Source organism: Mustela nivalis (genome assembly GCF_964662115.1).
Source record: "Mustela nivalis genome assembly, chromosome: 18".
Classification (NCBI taxonomy): domain Eukaryota; kingdom Metazoa; phylum Chordata; class Mammalia; order Carnivora; family Mustelidae; genus Mustela; species Mustela nivalis.
Window position 1 is genome coordinate 53,565,616 of NC_139037.1, and position 19,762 is coordinate 53,585,377.

Here is a 19,762-nt window from a genome sequence, read left to right on the forward strand (position 1 = left end):
TTTTTTTTTTTTTCAAGTTTATTTTTTTATTTTTGGTAATCTCTACACCCAATGTGGGGCTTGAACTCACGACCCCAATATCGAGAACTGCATGCTCCACCGACCAAGCCAGCCAGAAGCCCTGAGCAAGAGGGTTTTGTTTGTTGTTTTTTTTTTTCAACAACGTCTAGAAATGTCCCTGCACACATTAGGGATTTCATACATACTGAATAAATGATGCTGGTTATCTGGTGGGGCGGGAGATCTGCCCTCAAACCTCATTCCAGTTAGGGAGAACAAGAACCAGAGTGTGGATGGCCACACATAAGGGCAGGCCCCAGGAGCTGGGACTTGGGAAGAGAGCCCTATGTCACGGGCTGGGCAGGTGAGAAGAGAGAGTCAGGAAGGCTTCTACAAGTCCCCTGGAGGATTTGAGAAGGAAGATGGCAAAGGCACGGCGTTCCTGACAAGCGATCAAGCCAGCAGAACTCGGAGGGGAAATGAGAAGCCAAGTCTCTCCCCAGGGGTCATCCAGGAAGCTCTTCCCGGCCTCACACCCTGGTGTGAAGCACGGGGTAGCAAATCTGAAACCCAGAGCCCCCTGGTGGCCAAAATGTAATACGACCCACGAACTTGGCCACCACGTGTTGGGCACTTCTAATTCTCACAACAGTGCTTTGATGGGGGGGGGGGGGGGCGGGTGTGTGTATGTGTGTGTGTGTGTGTGTGAGTGTAATTCCATTTCAGAGGAGGAAAAACCGAAGACTAGAGAGGTTAGGTCACTGACCCTGGCCCACCCAGCTGCTCCTCACCCATCACATAGAGACACCAGGAGAGATTCAGGTGGGGTGGGGAGCAAGTCCACCGTCTTGAGCTCCAGGTGCGGATTTGGATGGGAGCCCCCAGTTCCTTCTCCAGCTAGGTGAACTCAGGCAGTTAGGTGGCTTCAGGCCAATGAGATGGTGTGTGGTTTGGATGAAATGAGACCTTGTGGCATGGCAGGACTCACAGCACTCAGAGATAAGCATCATGGTTAATGGAAATGACCAGAGCCCAACTTCCAAGTCAAGTCACCTGCCAAATCAAGTGAGGCTTCCGTCCTCAGAGGCCTGGTTCCCAAACTCTCCAGATGTGGAAACCCTGAGCTGCATCACACAATTGCACCTGATGCCAAAAGGAAAACATGCCCTTTAAAAATGAGCTGACACAGAGTAGGTGCTCAAGAAGGTTTGGACTACCCTGCGCATGCCCAGAACTGGGCAGAGTACTAAGTGAGCAGCCCCCTAATTCCCACTGGTTGGGAATGGGAAGTTGTTCAGTTCTCTTTTAGATCCTAGAGTTCCTGTTCCAGCCCCTCCTCCCTCAGACCCAGGTGTCCCGGCCTCAGCTTCTGGCTGGTCCCGTCCATCATGACACTGAAGCCCCGGGCAGAAGGGGGTTTATTCGCAGCGCTCCTTACAGGCTGCCCCGCACTCCCCGGCGGCGGGGCCGGGTGCAGACACGGGGTCGCTAGGTGGCGGGGGTAGCGGCCCTGGCGGCCCCTCCTCGTCGCGCCCCCCGCGGCCTTTGCCGATGGCCAGGCGGGGCCGGCCGCGCTGCAGGCCGTCCAGGAGGGCACAGGCCTGGCAGAGCGAGCGGCTGGCTAGCGCCCCGCAGCGGGAGCAGGCGCCGGGCGGCGGGGGCCGCGCGGCCGGGGCCAGGGCCAGGCGCTCGGCCGAGTGCACCAGGTCCAGCGCCACCGACGGCCGCGCCGCCTCCAGGAGCTTCAGCAGGTCGCGCGCGTGGCCGCGGAAGGCCTCGGGCGCGTAGACGCACTCCTCGGAGAAGTAGTCGAGGCGGCGGAAGTGCGCGTACAGCACCACCTCCTTCTGCGAGGCCAGCTGCAGGGGGCGGCAGCGCGGCAGGGCGCCCCCCTCGCCGCGCGAGCCCAGGCCCCCGCCCCGGGCCAGCCGCCCCGCGTCGCCCCGCAGGAAGTTCATGAGCACGGTCTCGGCCATGTCGTCGGCGTTGTGGCCTGGGGGAGAGAGGGGGAGCAGGTGAGGCGGAGGCGCCACCGTGGGGCAGCGGTGACCCAGCCAGACGGGGAGGGGCCTGGAGAGCTGCGCGGCGTGTGCGGTCGGGCCATGGAGACCCCATCCCAAGGACCCAGAGAGAGACGGTGATGTGGAAAGTGGCAGAGTGGGTGACCGGGCCATGGAAACCTCACACCCAAGACACTATGCGGCAGCCAGGACTCAGAGAGATGCAGAAGGGGTGTGGGGAGCAGCAGGGAAGGGCCAGACAGGACCACGGAGGCCCCTGGGCTCCATGGGCCAGCCAGGTGGAGGCTGGAGGTGGTCATTGTGAGAAACAAGAGGGGAACACACACGGGCTCCCAGGGGGCAACTTGGGGTGCCATTAGCCACCCACTTATTACCAACCAGGCCCTGTGCTAGTTGCCTTTTCACGAAGGTAGTAAAAGTGCTTTGTGCTACAAATATTATTTCAGTCTCAGAAGTGTGTTTCCCATTGCACAGAAGTCAAAATGACATTTAAACAGCAGAGATTCTCAAGTGAGTCTTGAGCCTCTGGGAATGCAGATTACTGCATTTAGAAAGACCAGGAAGGAGGTAAGGGAAGATTTACACAACAATCGCCATAAAAAACACAAGCTAAATCTCTACTAATTTGCATCTTGTTATCTTAAATGTGAGTCTGTATAACACAGATAGTAAAACACTGGTCTTCTCAGGGCTTTCCCAATAGGCCATACTAACCCTCCTCAGGGCCTTTGCATAAGCTGTTTCCTCTGCTCAGAACCCAACCCCTCTGTCCACCCTCCACTGCTTACTTGAATGGCCTTCAGGTCTTGCCTCACTCTGGAAATGCTTTCTAACCCCTACTTTTCTCCTTCCACAGGGTGTTCCTGCTATAAACTGGCAAAGTCTGTGCGATTTTCCTTAGTAGAGCTTCTCAGGTTTTAAATATGCGTGTGAGAGAAGAGCAGGCACAGAGACTGTCTTGTGTGACATTTGCGTAAGGTCTACTATTTTCCAGTCTCTGGTCTAAGCGCCTCACACTTAAGTCATCTAATGCCCAACAACCCTGGGACCTGGATATTATTAATAACCCCATTTTACAGAGGAGGTAACTGAGACTAGGTATTGCTCTGGGCTACCTGGCTTTGTAGCCTATTGTGTACCTGGTACACAATAAATGGTCAAGAATCACATGTGGAAGTAATGACGGGGAGAAGGTAAGGGTTATCAAAGAGGAGAGGCCGACAGAGAAAAGCAGTTCAAGGACTGGGGCGCTTCAGAATACAGTTGGCTTCTGATGGGCGGTACCACTTCACTGGCCTCCTTTTGTGAAGAGCGTCATTTTTTAAAAGGCAGGGTACCACAGCCCACGGGAGTACCCCTCCGCCCCTCTAGCTGCCAGTGTGACGGCAGTAACTCAAAAGCTTGCCGCGACCATCCCGGCCCACACGAGCGCTACGCCCGTGTGCCTTCAGCGAGCACGCATATCTGCTTCTCCTCGTGGACATCCTCCACCCGGGGTATCCCCAGCCTCTCCTCCACCAGATATCGCGCCCGTGCGCAGCCCCCTTTAGGTGCCGGCCCTCGCCCCTCCGCAGCCGTGCCTGCGCTCACCCGTGACGATGTGCGTGGCTCCCACAAGGCGCGCCCCTTCCTCCAGCGCGCGGCGCCGCAGCACCCCGCAGAAGGTGCAGCAGGCGCGGCTGCGGCCGGTGCCGGCCATGCTGCGGGCCACAGCGTCCATAGTCCAACCCCCGAAGAGGTCTGCGTAGGCCACGACGGTGAGCGGGAGGTCCCAGCGCGCGGCCTGGCGCCGCACGGCAGCCAGAGCCGCGTCCCGGTAGCCGCCGATGCCCTCGTCCACCGCCACCAGGCGCAGCGAGACGCCCAGTTGCGGCGCTAGTTCGCGCAGCACGTGCGCCAGCACCGTGGAGTCCTTGCCGCCGGAGGCGCCCACTGCCACCACCGCACCAGGCGGCAGCAGGCGGCCCGCCAGCACCGTGTGCAGCACCTCTGCCTCGAAGGCGGTCCAGAAGCAGGACCCGCACAGCGCTTGGCCGGAGCGCGGGCGGCGGAGGGCAGCGCGCGCCGCGTGGCAGGAGGAGCACTGCGGGGCGGGCATCGCGGGTGGGGGGGGGGGGGTTCCGGGTGGGCTGGGAGGAGCTGGCTTCTCCTGGACAGGGAGAGAGGGGAGGCGGGTTACATGTGGATGCCGGCTTGCCGGATCGTTGCCTCTAGGGAGGCGGCCTGGATAGCACTGAGTACATCCAATGCCTGCACTACTCTCTCAGCACTCGCGCAAGCTTGACACCTTTAAGTCTCAGCTTAAGCTTTCATTATTCATTCTCCATCCAACAGACACCATTCATTGCCTCCCATCTACCCAACACGCACAAGGCACTGGGACAGCAGTGATCAAAACAGGGTCGGTTGCTGGCACCAAGTTCTCCTGGAGGAGCCAAACCACTGTAAATAACTAAGATACCTTACAAATATGAGGAGCAGTGTGGAGGAATTATCCTCTGACTGAAGCCAGAAGGATGAGGAGTCAGGTATTACACCAGGGTGGGAAGAACGTTCCAGACAGATTTAATAGCAGAAGCAAAGACCTGAAGGGCAGGTTCAGGTTCATTTGTTTGGAAAGTGAGTTATGGCTGAGGAGGGAAGAGGAGCAGAGCTTGGAGGCTGTCAGGGTGAGGGGGTTGGATTTTATCCTGAACAAGATGGGAACCACTGGACGGTTATAAGCTGTGTAGCGACAGTATCTGATTTGTATTTTAACAAGATCCCTCTGGCTGCTGCGTGTGAATGGAGGGTGGAGAGTGGCAAGGGGAGACCAGTAAGGAGGCCCCTGCTATGATCCAGGTGAATAATAATGTAGCTTAGGGCTGAGCAGAGGCAGTGGAGGTGGAGAGAAGGGGTCAGATTCTGGATCTCTTCTGGAAACAGATTAGGAGCGACACACACAAGACTTGGTTGAGCGAGGCAGTAGGTGAGAGAAGCAGGGAGCACGGACAACTTCAGGGTTCTGGCTTCAGCACTGGAAGGACAGTGGGACCATTTCGTGGAGAGGAGGTGGGGGAAATAGGAAAACTGAGCAAATACTGTGAGAGTTGTAGGTTTAGGCCAGAGAATCTGTAATTTTGTTTGGGCATGGTAAATTTTGAGGTCCTTTGCTCTGGAAGTCCGTCCTGAACCCTGGGCTGGGTCTGGCACCTCCTCTGGGCTCCCACGGCTGCCTGACGCCCCCCACGCCAGCCCTGATCACTCTAGGTAGTAATCAGGATAAAGGAGGAACCGTCCTTAGGTTGGGGGGTGGAAACGAGAAGGAGTCCGAACACAGGCAGAGTCCAAAGCAGATCGGCAGGGACACCAGCTGCTTAGGTCACTCTAGCCCCGAGGGTCGCCAGAGACATGCGTTGGGGGATCACGGAGGAGAGCCATATCTCCACGGATGCCTACCGGAATGCGTGGGAGAGTAATATGGAGACCCTCAGCTCCTACACCAGAGTACGACAAAGGGCCAGAATCCGCGCGCAGAGGAAGGGAGCACTCACGTGAGTAGAACCCGCGCAGGAAAGTCCAGGCTCCGAAAAAACGCGGAAGCGGTGAAAGGACTACGACTCCCAGAAGGCTTTAGGTTTACCCGCCTACGACTCCCAGGTGCCGGTGGGGCGGTTTGGCCCGCGGTGCCTAGTGCTCCGAGACCCAGTGGGCTCACACCCTGAGAGCCTCGCGGTGACGTCACTAACTCCGCCCACGACTCCCAGAGTGCTCCAGGGCCGGCCGGCGCGTCCGTCGTCTGCGCCTGCGCAACAACAGGTGGGGCGTGTGGTTTGTAGACGTTATCTCGCGCTGGGTACTTCAGTGTAAAGACGCAATGGGTGTCTTTTAGGTTTTCACCTTTTATGAGAGTCTGATAGGATTTGAGGTGCGGGTGGAGAGTTGTCGGGGTGGAGGGAGAAAGGGATGGGGTGAGCAAGGGAGAGAGACGGCACGTGCGCCGCGCAGGTGCCCGAATTGGCCGCGTCGCCCGGGACATAGCGTGGGCTTCTGCGCGCGCCCCCGTGGGAGTGAGAGTGGGTGCGCGCCCGCGGTGGGAGCCACGGCAGTGCAGCTGCGGGTTGTGCGTGCGCGGAGCGGTTTGCGCCTCTCCAGGCGCGTGCCCGGGTCGGGGCGTGACCCCGGTGAGCAGTTACGCACCGGTGTGACTCAGTGACAAGTGCGCGCACCTCCAGCCTTGCAGGGTTGAAGGCAGAGCTTGGGATGGAGGGCAGGTGAGACCCATGAGATGGGAGGTTCCCAGGATTAGGGTGCATTCTCTCAAGAGTCAGCCAGAGCCCTGCTCCCCTCAGTCGCTTTCCAGCCCCCAAATTGCCGCCTCTTCCGCGTGTTATATTCCAACATTCTCTTGTCTCTAACCCCCGTGAGTCCTTTATAGGGAGGATTGAGAATGAAGGGTGATGCGGGACCTTTGAGCTTCTGAAGCTGTCAAGAGGGTTGAACCCCGGGTCATCGGGTTCATACATTAGTGATTGACCGAGGCTTCTGCCCTGGGGGACATAGGAGTGTCAGGCGTGGCTGGGGAGATAAGGATGATGAAGCTTGATGTGGAGGGACCAGATGTCAGGAGCTGCAGGGACCCAGACGCTACAAGTGCTCCAAGCCAGGACACTGGGGAAAGATCAGTACTTACTGAGCAGTTGGCATGGACTCTGCATTTCCAGGCAGCATCTCAAATTCCTCCTCTGTAATGTGGGGGTAGTAGCAGAATCTGCCCTATATTGGTGAAGATAAATGAGGTAATACAGAAAGTGTTCACCAAGCAGTAAACTATCATAGTTTTCACCCCATTTAGTTTTCATAACCAGGGATGGCTTTCCTTTGGTGACCAGGTCTAATTTTTATTTTTCTTTATTTCTTTCTATATTTTTTACAGATTTTATTATTTTTTTTTTGTTTGACAGAGACAGCAAGAGAAAGAATCCAAGTAGGGGGAGTAGAAAAGGGAGAAGCAGGCTTCCCACTGAGCAGGGAGCCCTGATTCGGGGTTTGATCACAGGACCCTGGGATTATGACCTGAGCCAAAGGCAGATGCTTAACCGACTGAGCCACCCAGGTTACCCCTAATTTTTCTTTTAAAGCGAGGAGTGGGGTGAGAGTTTGAAAACCTCAGGCAACCTACTGATAGTCTGTAAGTCAGTTCCCAATTTGGGCATGGTTTTGTACCTCAGAGAACACTTGGCACTCTCTGGAGACATTTTTGGTTGTCACAACAAGGAGGCAGGGGAAGGGTGTGACTGGTATTTGGTAGGTAGAGGCCACAGATGCTTCCAAACATAGTGTGTACGGGCTGGTGTCTCACTGTAAAGAGTTAATCTGGTTCAAAACAACCATGCCAAAGGTGAGAAACCTTGATCTAAGTGGTATTCTACTGTGATGTACATTGGTTTTCTCACCCAAAAACTAGTATCTGGTTCACAGGTTCAGGTGTTTCTGTGTTGGTTTTAGTTTCCTACTTTGCAAGTTTCTTTCACTAAGTACTTGAGCAGGTTGGAACACTACCCACATACTTTCAGCTGAGACATTGGTAAAAAAAGGTTTACCTCAAACTGGGCATCAGGGACAGAAAGAAGATGTGAAAACCTACCTGCCAGTTGACGCCCTGCACCGCTTGCTTAGTTGCATGACCTTGAGTAAGTGATGAAAACTCTCTGTGCTTGAGTGTCCTCATCTGTCCAGTGGAGATGATGATAGCATAGTTGGGTTAAAGAAGTCAGCGAGTTAACCTTTGTAAAGTGTTAAGATCAGGGCTCCGTGCTTAGTAAGTGCTTGGGGCTGGGGTGCTCTGGTTCCTCAGGTCACTTCCCTGGGGCGGCAGGAATTGGTGGTGGTGAGAACCGGATCAGTCCCTCTAGCCCTCGGTGGCCGCATCCACCAGCAAGCTGGCATGGTTTGGGAGAAGTTCCTCATTGGTGCTTTGCAAACACTTCATGTTTCGTTTATTGCAACACATTAATAATCCAGTGGAAAAGACTGTAAGCTGGTGTCAGAGGCTTCCGGAGAGGGCAGAGGACTGTGGCCACTCAGCACTTGCAGGGAAAGGTTGAGTCCCTCAGCCTGGTGTTTGCAACCAGGCCCCTGGTGACTTTTCAGCTTCCTGTGGCTCTGGCAGGTCCCATCCAATGCCAGTGTGTTTACACATGCCGTCCTCTCTTCCTGAAGACCCTCCCTCCCTCACCCCTCCTCACCACACTGATTCCTGTTTCTCATCCAAGTAGCCTAGGAAGCCTACAGGACCCGTCCTCCCTTGCACTGTATTAACAAGCAAGCCACCTCTGGCCTCCCACAGCCCCTGGTCCCTCACTTTTGTCAGAGGCCTTATCACCTTGGGCTCTGTCACCTGAGCTGTCCCTAGCTCCCCCCCTCCTTTCTTGTCTCCTGCTGTTATCTGCCCCCCAGTGAGCACAGAGCCCAGGCAGGAAGCTTGCCATGCCGTAGTAGTTACCAGAAGCAGCTTGGTTCAGATCCTGGGATTACCATCCTGGTTGTGTTAACTGTGGACGACTGACATTTTCTCATCTGTAAGATCGAAATAATAGTTCAGGATGACAGCAGTGGTTCTCAGCCTGGGATGATTGTGACCCCCAGAGGACATTTGACAGAGACATTTTTGGTTGTCACAAGTGGGGTAGGGGGCTACTGGCATCCAGCAATGGTAAAACATCTAATACATAGCACAGCCCCGATAGCAAAGAACTAAAATGCCTAAAATGTCAGTACGTGCTGAGGCTGAGAGGAGGGGGCACCTGATGAGTGCTTACAGCAGCTCTCTGGGCCAGAGTAAGAGCTCCAGAGATGTGAGGTGCCATGACTGCTGCTACTTATGCACAGGGAGCTTTCTTATGCCTCCATTCTCTCTGTCCAGAGTGCCTTTCCCTCCCTTGGTGTGGGGGTTAAATGCCTGCTTATCCTTTGGGACCTGCCCCAGAATGCTACCTCTCAGGGGAAATCTTCCCTGAGCTCACCCTGTCCCCCAGGATTCTCCCAACCAGGTAATGGAAAGAACTTTGGAGTCACACACACAGGCCTGGACTCAAATTCATGCTCTCTTCTTTTTTTCTTTTATTTATTTTTAAAGATTTTATTTATTTATTTGACAGAGATCACAGGTAGGCAGAGAGGCAGGCAGAGAGAGAGGAAGGGAAGCAGGCTCCCAACTGGATTTGGGGCTCTATCCCAGGACCCTGAGATCATGACCTGGGCGGAGGGCAGAGGCTTAACCCACTGAGCCCCACCTAAACGCCCCAAGGAATGTTTTTAAATAAGATTTGCTGTGGGGGCACTAGCTGGCTCAGTCTCCAAAAGGCATGTGACTTTTGATCTTGGGATTGTAGGTTTAAGCCCCACATTGAGTGCAGAGATAACTTAAAAAAATAAAAATCTCTTAATAAATAAGATTTTGTGTGGGGCAAAACAGGAATGAACAGATTGTCTTAGTCACCAGGTGAGTTAAGAAAAAACATTTCTTGTGCACATGAGACCCACATCTAATAAGTAAAGACTCAAAAGTGTGAATTTGAGAGGGGAGGAAGACACACCAGGAACACAGCACAAAGAAATCCAAGTTCAGCTACAACCACCAGATTTTCAAGTCAACAAGCACTGTGAGTAGTAAAGAATGTCATCGCGAATGACAAAGGAATCACCAGGTTGGCAAAACAACTGGATGTACCTCACAACACAGACTCCAAAGAAATAAAGCCAAAATGAGCAGGATGAGAAGAAACCGGCACATTCTACAAGCACTGTGACATTTTAACACATCTTCCTCAGCAATTCATCAAGCAGACAAAAAACTATAAAGCTGTGGAAAATTCGAACAAGAGCCCTGACAAGCTTGAACTAAGGGTCTGAAGTGGAACTTATAGCTGATGATGGGAAAGTACAGGTTTTTCCCAGGATCGTGAGGGAAACGTACAGGGGTCCTCAGCATGGCTCTTCAGTATGGCGCCCACTGGCCGTGTGTGGCTAATGACCTGTGGCTAGTCTGATTAGAGCTGTGCCGTAAATATAAAATACCAGAGTAGAAGACTTCATGTTAAGAAAGAATGTAAAAATATCTCTCCAGTAATCCTTTACCTTGGTTACATGTTGAAATCATAACGTTTTTGTTATATTGGCTTAAGTGTAATGTTAAAATTAATTGTACCTGTTTATTTTTCCACATTTTAAATGTGACTAATAGAAATGTAAAAGTATAGGGGCGCCTGGATGGCTCAGTCAGTTAGGCCTTTGCCTTCGGCTTGGGTCATGATCTCAGGGTCCTGGGATTGAGCCCCACGTCAGGCTCTCTGCTCAGCAGGGAGCCTGCTTCCCTTCCCCATCTCTGCCTGCTTGTGATCTCTCTCTCTGTCAAATAAATAAATAAAATCTTTTAAAGAAATGTAAAAGTACATCTGTGACTTGCATTATACTGCAGTGATACTCGCTTTGGACCATGAGAACATCTCAGCAAATTGCAAGATCATCCTGCTCCATTCCCCAGGACAAAGGGACCTTCACCAAGAAGCTTAGTACATGTACTTCTGATCCAATGAGTGAATTTTCCCATTTGGTTTTAAGATTTAGGAAATTATTAAAACAATTTTTCATACATCTTGGAACCAGCCAAGACAGAAGGGGTCTGAGTGTGTGTGTGTAGGTGCATATTATAGTAATTCTAAAATACTTTTGTTTGGGAGGAAACCATTCTGAAGAATTTTGTATCCTCACCTCATCTTTTTTAAAGATTTTATTTATTTGTTTGTTTGTTTATTTGACAGAGCACTGCAGGAGGAGAGCAGCAGGCAGTGGGAGAGGGAGAAGAAAAAAAGGTGCCTGCAGTAGGGAGCCCAAGGTGGGGCTTGCATGACCTGAGCTGAAGGGACAAGCTTAACTGACTGAGCCACCCAGGCATCAGAGGTGGAAAATGTTACACATTTTCCAAGGTGACTTGAGATGAGGATTGACTGCTAATGGAGTAAATATTTTATGATATGACTCAAATAGGCTTTAAGTACCTAAGAGAAAAATGCATATCAATTCTAATGAGGACCATTAATTTTTATTCAGTGTAACTTGAAAAAACTTTCTCCTGAGAACATTGCAGTTGAATTAAAAAAAAAAAATTAGCTCTATTAACTCGTGCTTTGGTTATTCTGAATGTAAAACATCACAATGTGAACCAACCATCACCTTAAATGACTAGAATAGAAATACACTTCCATGAGGGGAGTTGTGTGTAGACACCCCACTTGGAAGACCTCTGCTAGATAAAAGAGGTTCTATGTACCAGGAACCTGCCAGGAGGAAGGGACCTGTTCCCAGGGCAATCCAGGGAGTCCAGACTCCTTGGGGGAGACTCTAGGTCTCCCAAGTCACTGTACTCGTTATACGTGTACCACACAGGAGCCAGACAAAGCTTACTTCTGCCAAATGAAAATATAACTTATTAAATGAGACTTGGAAACGTCACTTGGGAAATGTGGGTGTATTAATTTGAATCATGTCATATGCATGGGAGTTGCTGCTAGTGTAAGATGTCAGGTTTTTTTTTTTTTTTTTCCTTGAAATCTTATGTAACTTTGGGGAACAGTATGCAGTTGATTTCATCCTACCTGGTTCACCTTTCAACAGTAGTGAAATGGACTTTTCTGTTTTTTGAGGAATAGGAACATTTATGCTCCCACACCTACAGTCACATGATTATGCTTCCAAAATTTTTTTTTAGTGATTGAGTTCATAATTAAATTTTCTCCCCAGGAGCCCAAATGACAGTCACACTTTGTCTTAAGTCATAACCCTTGTGTTTCCAGGGCACCTGGGTGACTCAGTCTTTTAAGTGTCTGCCTTTGGCTCAGGTCATGATCCCAGAGTCCTGGGACCGAGGCCTGTGTCGGGCTCCTTGCTCAGCAGGAAGCCTGCTTCTCCCTCTCCCACTCCCTCCCTTGCTCTCAGTCAAATAAATAAATAAAATCTTAAAAAAAAAAGCCACACAAAACCCCGTATTTGCAATAGGGATTGATTATAAAACGAGGGATCAGAAGATAAAAGCTTGTTGCCGTCCACAAAAACGTGCCTGTCATATTTCTTGTGGAGTCGGAGGGGTTCTTTTTATTCTGCTCTCCAGGAGACAGCCCACATTTTCAACAGCAGCCTTTCCTGTCCTGCAGGAGGAGGGGGAACTCTGGAGAAGTAGGCCTGCGTGTCCTAACACTGGGTGTTGTGTGTCCAACACACTCCCTTTGTTGGTGGCCCCACGGAAACTACCAGATGCAGCCGACTCCTGCATGAAGAATTACACTCCTGAGCACACATACACCGTGGAAGACTCCTTGCTCCTCCAAGCTCACTGACCCCCTGCCTAGGAAGGGGAAATAGAGTCGTCATTGAGGCTGTGCTGGCACCTCCGACTTAACAGAGCAGCTGGACACTGGTGGATGCAGCAGGACTCAGGAACGGTCCACACCTGGCCGCATTCACAGCTGAGAAATAGGGATTAGTATGAGCCCCGCTGTTTTCAGTGAATACTTTCGTAAACTGCTGCTGGGCCAACTCTACCAGCATGTTGCAAAGACTGGTTTTAGTCCTCAGGGCTCCTGAGACATACTTGATCATCAGTTGTGGTCATCTTCTGTGTGAGAATGGGGTGCGTTTTCCACCATATCTGGGTGTTTCTTCTCATTTTGATTAAAGGTGGGGCATCTGAATTTGGAGTGCCACTCAAAAGTCGGCTTGGTATTTTACGAACAACACTCTTTTGTATGCAGTCTTTCCAGCTGGAAAGCTAAGAGGAATTCTACCAGCAGGTAGTTCTTCCTTATTCCTGCCCCACAATACGGAATTTGCTACTGACACTCAATTCTTGTCTCCGTGCTTCAGAATTGAAGGATATTCTGTCCCCAGTCACATTCCGTTTTGTTCCACATTTGAGATTCAGTACTGAGCTTGCTTCTGTAATGAGATAATTTTTTGGTTCATCTAAAAATTCGCTCGCCGAGTTAGTGACAAGGACACCAGCCTGTGTGTGATTCTTCAGTGCCCTTTGACTACCCCTACCCACCTCAGGGCCTTTGCACCTGCTGTTCCCTCTGCCCAGCCACCTAGCAGAGATAGCCTCCATCCATTTCCTTCTCTACCCCTTTCGATGTATAGGTTCTTATTGCTCACTGAAACCTTTTTCTTGCCAGTCTTCCCACCAGAATGTGGGTTTCCGGGGAGTAGAGGTTTTTGCTGATTTTGCTTGTGGCAGCTTTGTGGTTTGCACAGTAATCCTGGCACAGAAGTGATGCTTAGTGACTAGAGTTGAACAAACACTCAGCCTTTGTGCTGGGTAATGCTGGGGACCCAGGGCTGAGCTGGGCCAAGGCCTGCCCCACTCCCTGTGTGGTGAGGGAAGGAGATCTAGACACAGATCATTCCCAGTCTGGGGGCCAGAGCAGTGACAGCTGAAATACCGGGGGCCAGGAGGGCTGAGGCAGATAGGGGAGGATGTGGAGGAGAGGAGAACTTGCGGTGGCTGAGGATGAGCAGGAGTGTATCAGGTTGCAAATACTTCTAGCACTCACTCTTCATCATTCATTTCCTGGGCCCTCCTATGCCAGGGGCCGAGATGAGTCAGTCCTGAACCCTGTTCTCTGCAAGCTCCTAGTCTGATGGGGGCAGTTGATAGGACAGTCACAATCCAGGATGACAGACTGTGGTGGAGGTAGATAGGCTGTGTAAGCCTTGAGGAGCTACTTGGTGCCCGTTACAGGGAAGAGCACCCAGAATAAACAGGAGTCACGTAGGTCCCTTTCATACAGGACGCTGGAGATATGATCAGACCTGGCACAGTCTGGAATGATCTGGAGCCGGTCGCATTGCATATTGCATGTCCTAGCGCAGCAACCCACTGAGCTTGATCCCATGTAATGCCCATTACAGACAAGGACATTAAGCCTTAGAGAGTCACCCAGGGGAGCAACCAGCTGGGGTCCACTGTGACCATGGGGTTTGGAGGCAACCGGCTGGAAGAGATGAGGCTGGAGATGTGCACAAGGCAGGGTCTTCATGCAGGTGGTGCACCTTGAGCAGCTGCGCTGTTCTCTCACCCTGGCCCCCCTTCCAGCGCGCAGTCAGGGAGGGTAGGTGCAGGCCCCTGCGACTGAGGTATATGGGGTAAAGGTGGGCTTTGCAAAATGGGTAGAATAATCTTCTGTTTCCTTTCTCAGAATGGAACAGCAGAGGGGGCTCCTGTTATTATTTCTGGGGATACAGCTGCTGCTAATGGGGGCGTTCCTCTACCAGAACCACCACCGCCACAGCCTTGCCCTCTTCTTGCGTGTCCTGAGACGGGACAGGCCAGTGGTGGGAGAAGAGTTGCCCTTTTTGGTCTCAGTCTCCTCTGCAGGGACCTCTTCCCAGGATGTATACGCCAACCTCAGCAAGATCCACCCTGTGGACCGTAGGAAGGAGGACCTGCCCAGCTGCCCCCTCATCTCCCCCTACATCAGTAAGCTTGTCAAGGCATCCTCCACTCTCAACCCTGCCTTGGGCTTTGGGGAGCTAGCAGGACTCCCAGGGGAGAGGGACAGATCCTGGAAGCAGACGGCACAGGCCTGGTGACCAGGGGTGATGGAGAGATGTGCTGGTCATCTGTGGCTGCATCATAATGAACGACCCCAGAAATGAGTGTCTCTAAAAGTCACCAACTCTCAACGCGTATTTGGGTTGGGAGTCTGGGGAAGGGTCCCGCTGGGCAGTCGTGGTCCAGGTGTTTCACGCAGTCGCAGTGTGATATAGCTGGAGGTAAGACAGCAGCTGGAGTAGAAGCAACCCGTTCTCCCCACGCAATCTCAGAGTTGCCGTGTAGCCCCTCCCCCGGCTCATGTGGGCTTCCTCACAGCACGGCAGCTCAAGCACTTAGTGGCAACCGCAAACTTCAGGAGCAAGTGCGCACATGAATCAGGCAGAAGTCATGATCTAGTCTCAAAAGCCATGTAGTGTCATTTCTGACATATTCTACTCATTGAAACTGTCATAAAGCACCCCCCAACCAATTTTAAGGGGTGGAGACAGATTCACCTCTCCCTGGGTGGAGCATCAAAGTCACGCTGTAAGAAGGGCACGTTGGGCCAGAGCTGCTGCTGGGGTTGGTCAGGTGGATGGTGGAGCCCTCAGTGAGGGAACTGGAAGGAGCAGTCCGAGATGTAGGGAGAGCGGGTGTCCTGAGAACCACCCCAGGGGAGACATCCTTGAAACAACACAAAGTTATCTTCCCACAGTTCTAGAAACCAGAAGTCCAAAATCAGGGTGTTGGGGCAGGGTTGGTTCCTTCCAGATGCTCAAGAGAGAAGCCATCCTACGCCTCTCTCCTAGCTTCCGGTGGTTGGTGGTGATCCTTGGCTTTCCTTGGCTTGTTAGCAGGTCACTTTAATTTCTGCCTCCATGGCCACCTTCTCGCTGGGTCTTCAGATGATCTTATAAGGACACCAGTCGTTACATTGAGGGCCCACCCTTATCCAGAACTTCCACATTCTAACTAACCATCTGCATCTGCATGGACCCTATTTCCAAGGTCCCATTCTGAAGTGCTGGCGGACATGGTTTGGTGACAGCAGGGGTGGTGGGGGTGGACATGATTGAACACAGCTGGGTTGTGGCGTTTCTGGGGCAGGTCCCTGACATCTGCCCCTTTCAGATGGCCCATTGAGGGTGATGATCCCAGAGAACCTGACGATGGAGCAGGTGGTGAAGAAGAACCCGCTGGTGGAGCTGGGAGGCCAGTACCAGCCTCCTGATTGCTGGACACGACATCACACGGCGGTCGTGGTGCCCTACTATGGGCAAGACCAGCACCTGCAGCACCTGCTCTTCCACCTGCACCCCTTCCTGCAGCGCCAGCAACTGCACTACGCCATCTACGTGGTGAACCAGGTACAGCCAGCACGGAGAGGGCTGGAGACAAGAAGACAGAGGGGTCTGAGCGTGGCCGTGGAGAGTCAAGGTTGAAGTCGTCAGCCTCTGAGCTGACAGCATTTGGGCCAGAGGATGTATGGGGGCTGGATTTATGAGTCAAGAACTTGAATTGGAGGGAAATTAGAGCCGGGGCTATAGGCTGGGTCTAGACTGGCCGAGTCTGGGATCAGCTCATGTGGCTGTCCGAAAGACTCAGTCCCGCTGAGTCTGGGCCTCCCTGCCACCAGGGCTGGCTAGATTGGGCAATGAAGCTAAGTGGTAATTTAAAGCACGGGGTTTGGAGTCCTCTGGAGGCTTGTTTGAATCTTCGTATTATCCATTAGTACCTGTGTGGTCAGAGTGAGGGACCGATCATCCATCTCCTTGTCACTCAGTGTAACTATGTGTAAACTTGTAACTCTGCCAGTCTTTTCTCATCTGTGACCCAGGGATGATAGCCCCTCCGTCCTTAGGTTGTGGGAAGCATTCACGGAGTTAATGACTCAAGGCCTGGTGCAGAGTAGGTACTCAGTAAGTGATGTGCTACTGATGATGGTGATGATGGTTTTTTGATGGTGCTGCTGCCGCCGGGGCTGAGGACGGTGACAGTGTGAGGATGATGGTGAGGACGATGTTGACACAGTGATGGAGGTGAGGGGATTGTGCTGATGGCATCGGAGCAGGCGAACAGGATGGTGCTGGTGCTCATGCTGGTGATGAACCTGGTGATGGCAAGTGATGCTGGTAACGATGAGAGTGATGATAAAGGAGAACAGGACGATGGAGCGAGAGAGGGAGAGGCGAACCCTGCCATGGTTTCTGGGCATTAGACCCAGTCTTTGGTAAGAGCAGAAAGCCATAGGTGCCCCCTGCTCACCCTAATCCCTGCCTCCTTCATACGGTCTCTTAAAGGGGAGGTTCCTTGAGAACCTTGGAAATGGCCATGGACGGAGCCAAGGGGCTGACAAAACTGACTCTGTGTAGTTTGGGGGCAGGAATTCAGGAAGTTTTCCAGGGGAGGTAACCTTTGAACTGTGCCCTTGTGGATGGGTCTGGGTTTTCCAGCTCCAGTGGGAATAGGGTCCAGGCAGAATGGCACTTGAAAAGGGGAGAGGACAGGCCTGGCAACTGGGGGCATGCTCTGTCTGCTGGCAAGGAAGCATGGAGCGTCTCTGTCCATCCCAGGTGCACAACACTGCCTTCAACCGGGGCAAGCTGCGCAACGTGGGGTTCTGGGAGGCCATGCAGGAGGAGGAATGGGACTGTCTTTTCTTCCATGATGTGAACCTCCTCCCAGAGGATGACCGCAACCTCTACATCTGCGACATCTTCCCTGCCCATGTATCTGTGGCCATCGACAAGTTCGATTACAAGTAGGTGGAAGGAGGGAGCTTCCTGTGGGGGGATAGTTGGCCAGGCCCTGTGCCTCCCTGGGACCGAGGCAGAGAGGGATGATGGGGCCCAAAGAAAAGCCTTGTAGACAGGGGAGAACCTTCCTTTGGGATGCAGGTGTTGACTGGGGGGTGGGGGGAGGGTCAGTGATAGGGTTTTGATGGAGGTCAGAGAAAAACATGTATGAAAGGACAGGTTGTCTGGGGGGCAGGAGAAGGTTATCCCAGAAGTCTGGGGAGAAAGGGCCATCAAGGGGTCACAAAGTGGGCCTGTCAGATTTAGGGGAGGGAATATCCCAGGTCTAATGAGGGCCCATCTCAAGGGGCAAAAGGAGAGCTACTCTAAGATTAGGGGAGGGGACACCTGAGGGGCCAGGGGAGTGGTTAGTTATCACAGGGGTGAGTGGGGAAGGGCAAATCCAGAAATAATGCCTGGAGATCCTAGCCAGGGCCCCTGTGGCCCGAAACTTGTTTCCAACTCTCTCTGCTTCTCAAGGCTACCCTACCGTGGCTACCTTGGGGGTGTGTTTGCCCTGCGTCCCATTCACTACCTGAAGATCAATGGCTTCCCCAATTCGTACCAGGGCTGGGATCGTGAGGACCAGGACATCGCTGCCAGGTGGGGGGTCCTGCTTAAGGAACCTAGCACGGGGCTGCAGGTCCCCCCATGGTGTGGGGGACACGGGCCACTGTCGCCTGAAGGGCTGAGTGTGGCATGGGTTCCCTGTCAGAGGCCGGCATCTGGCCTCCCTGCCCTCTCCCCCTGTAAGGCTGCAACTGAGCGGGATGTTTCTCTCCCGACCCCATCTGCTCTTCGGCCGCTACCACATGCTGGAGGGGCAGGACCCCAGCCACCAGCGGAGCCCCCAGAGGTAAGCTGGGGTTTGAAGCAGGATGTCCCGTATCAGGTGATCCCTATGTCCTGGGCTCATGTGGCTGCCCTCCCTCCCCCAAGCCCCGACCTCCTGGCCTCAATCCGCCACAAAGGGGAGCAGGATGGCATCAACTCGTTGGGCTACAGGCTGCTTTCCAAGGAGCTGCAGGCCCTCTACACCAACCTCACCGTGGACATCGAGTTCCCCATTCGCCGGTCCTAGGAGCCCCCGTGGCAAGCTGCGGGGGAGCTGGAGGCTGGACCAGGATCCCCAAGACCTGGGCTGCAGGGCAGCCCTCCCAACTGGTTTCCTATTAAAGGACAGTTTATTTTACTCACTTCTCCTCTCCGCCAACCTTCATCCCCACCCTTTCATTTCCAGGCGTTAATTCAGAGCCTCAAACTTTCAGGTTCTCTTCATGTGGCTCTAAGTGCTGACCACACACCCACCGGCTCATGAAAACCTGCGGTGCAGGCACTGTTAGCATCATTCTTTAGAAACCCAGGGCAGAGGAGCTAAACACTTATGTGACCGACATTTGATCAAATTTGGGTACCTGGTTCCTAGGCCCATGCCCCGGAAGAGCAGGCAGCCTGGCCGCTGTCCTGTAGCAACGAAAGCGGCAAGAACAAATGAATAGTAAAACCTGTGAGGACGGTCCAGCCACTGAACAGACGCACGGCAGCAGGGAGAATTGAGGTGCCCATGCTCGTGTGTGGTGTGATCCGGTGCTTCTAGAGGACAGAGTTCCCACCCGGGTACAGGATTATCAGCACAGGTGGGTATCAGGTAATCTGGAAAGGGCCAGATGGCGTGTATTTCTGGCTTGCACACAGGCCACTGGAGTACAGGGGCAGTCACAGACTGCACATCAACACAAAAGCATGGCTACGTCCAGTAAAACTTTTATTCCAAAGAGCAGGTGGCGAACCCTATTTGACTGACGGCTGGTTTGCTGACTCCTGGTGTAAATGATTAGGAGCCTGTGTAAAAATACAAAGAAGTCCATACTGAAAGGTTAACGCTGGTCATTTATGGAGCTGCTCACCAGATGGTGGAAGTGGGAAGAAATGAAGGCGGGGTGGTAGAACTGAGCAGGTCACGAAAGAGAAAAGGTGTACTATGAAGGCCAGTGTATGTTACAAAATCCCATTTATACATTTAACCAAGAAAGTACATTCACATGTCGAGACAGGCACACCTCAGAGATACCGCAGCTTCGGGTAGTTTCAGGCCCCTCAATAAAGCGAATGTCGCAATAAAACATGTCAAATGAATTTTTGGGTTTCCCAGTGCATGTGGGAGTCACGTCGGCACTACATGGTAGTTTATGAAGTGTGCAACAGCGGTACCCCTAAGGAAAGTGTGTCCTTATTAAAAAACACTTAAAAAAAAAAAAAAAACCCGGGACGCCTGGGTGGCTCAGTTGGTTAAGCATCTGCCTTCGGCTCAGGTCATGATCCCAGCGTCCTGGGATCGAGTCCCACATTGGGCTCCTTGCTCAGCAGGGAGCCTGCTT

The 19,762-nt window shown here is 52.7% G+C and overlaps 2 protein-coding genes across 21 annotated transcripts in view; one reads left to right on the forward strand and one right to left on the reverse strand.

Annotated features, from left to right (window-relative positions):
* LOC309852775 (cytoplasmic tRNA 2-thiolation protein 1) lies at positions 1 to 5,690 on the reverse strand. 2 transcript variants are annotated; one of them, XM_082710055.1, is made up of 3 exons: positions 5,555 to 5,690; positions 3,612 to 4,170; positions 1 to 1,993 (listed from the first exon to the last, which is right to left on the reverse strand). In XM_082710055.1, the coding sequence occupies exons 2-3, from the start codon at positions 4,117 to 4,119 to the stop codon at positions 1,419 to 1,421; spliced, it is 1,083 nt and encodes a 360-aa protein (XP_082566181.1). In that variant the 5' UTR covers positions 4,120 to 4,170; positions 5,555 to 5,690; the 3' UTR covers positions 1 to 1,418. The 2 variants fall into 2 exon arrangements, with proteins under 2 accessions (XP_082566181.1, XP_082566182.1); XM_082710056.1 differs by having other exon boundaries at positions 5,460 to 5,571.
* LOC309852768 (beta-1,4-galactosyltransferase 3-like) overlaps positions 5,355 to 19,762 on the forward strand; it is an 18,128-nt gene continuing 3,720 nt past the window's right edge. Inside the window, exons 1-8 of one of the 19 annotated variants that reach the window (XM_082710032.1) lie at positions 5,848 to 5,866; positions 7,550 to 7,693; positions 10,823 to 10,987; positions 12,212 to 14,532; positions 15,721 to 15,956; positions 17,163 to 17,350; positions 17,865 to 18,240; positions 18,324 to 19,486. In XM_082710032.1, the coding sequence (XP_082566158.1) occupies positions 14,253 to 14,532; positions 15,721 to 15,956; positions 17,163 to 17,350; positions 17,865 to 18,240; positions 18,324 to 18,560 (1,317 nt within the window). In that variant the 5' untranslated portion in view covers positions 5,848 to 5,866; positions 7,550 to 7,693; positions 10,823 to 10,987; positions 12,212 to 14,252 and the 3' untranslated portion in view covers positions 18,561 to 19,486. The other 18 variants (XM_082710030.1, XM_082710031.1, XM_082710028.1 and 15 more) reach the window with 18 other exon arrangements.

Coding starts and splice junctions, on each gene's coding strand:
- LOC309852775 (XM_082710055.1), bottom strand. CDS start 4,119: ATGCCCGCCCCGCAGTGCTCCTCCTGCCACGCGGCGCGCGCTGCCCTC. Junction 1,994..3,611: donor AGCCACGCACATCGTCACGG/GTGAGCGCAGGC, acceptor TCTCTCCCCCAG/GCCACAACGCCGACGACATG.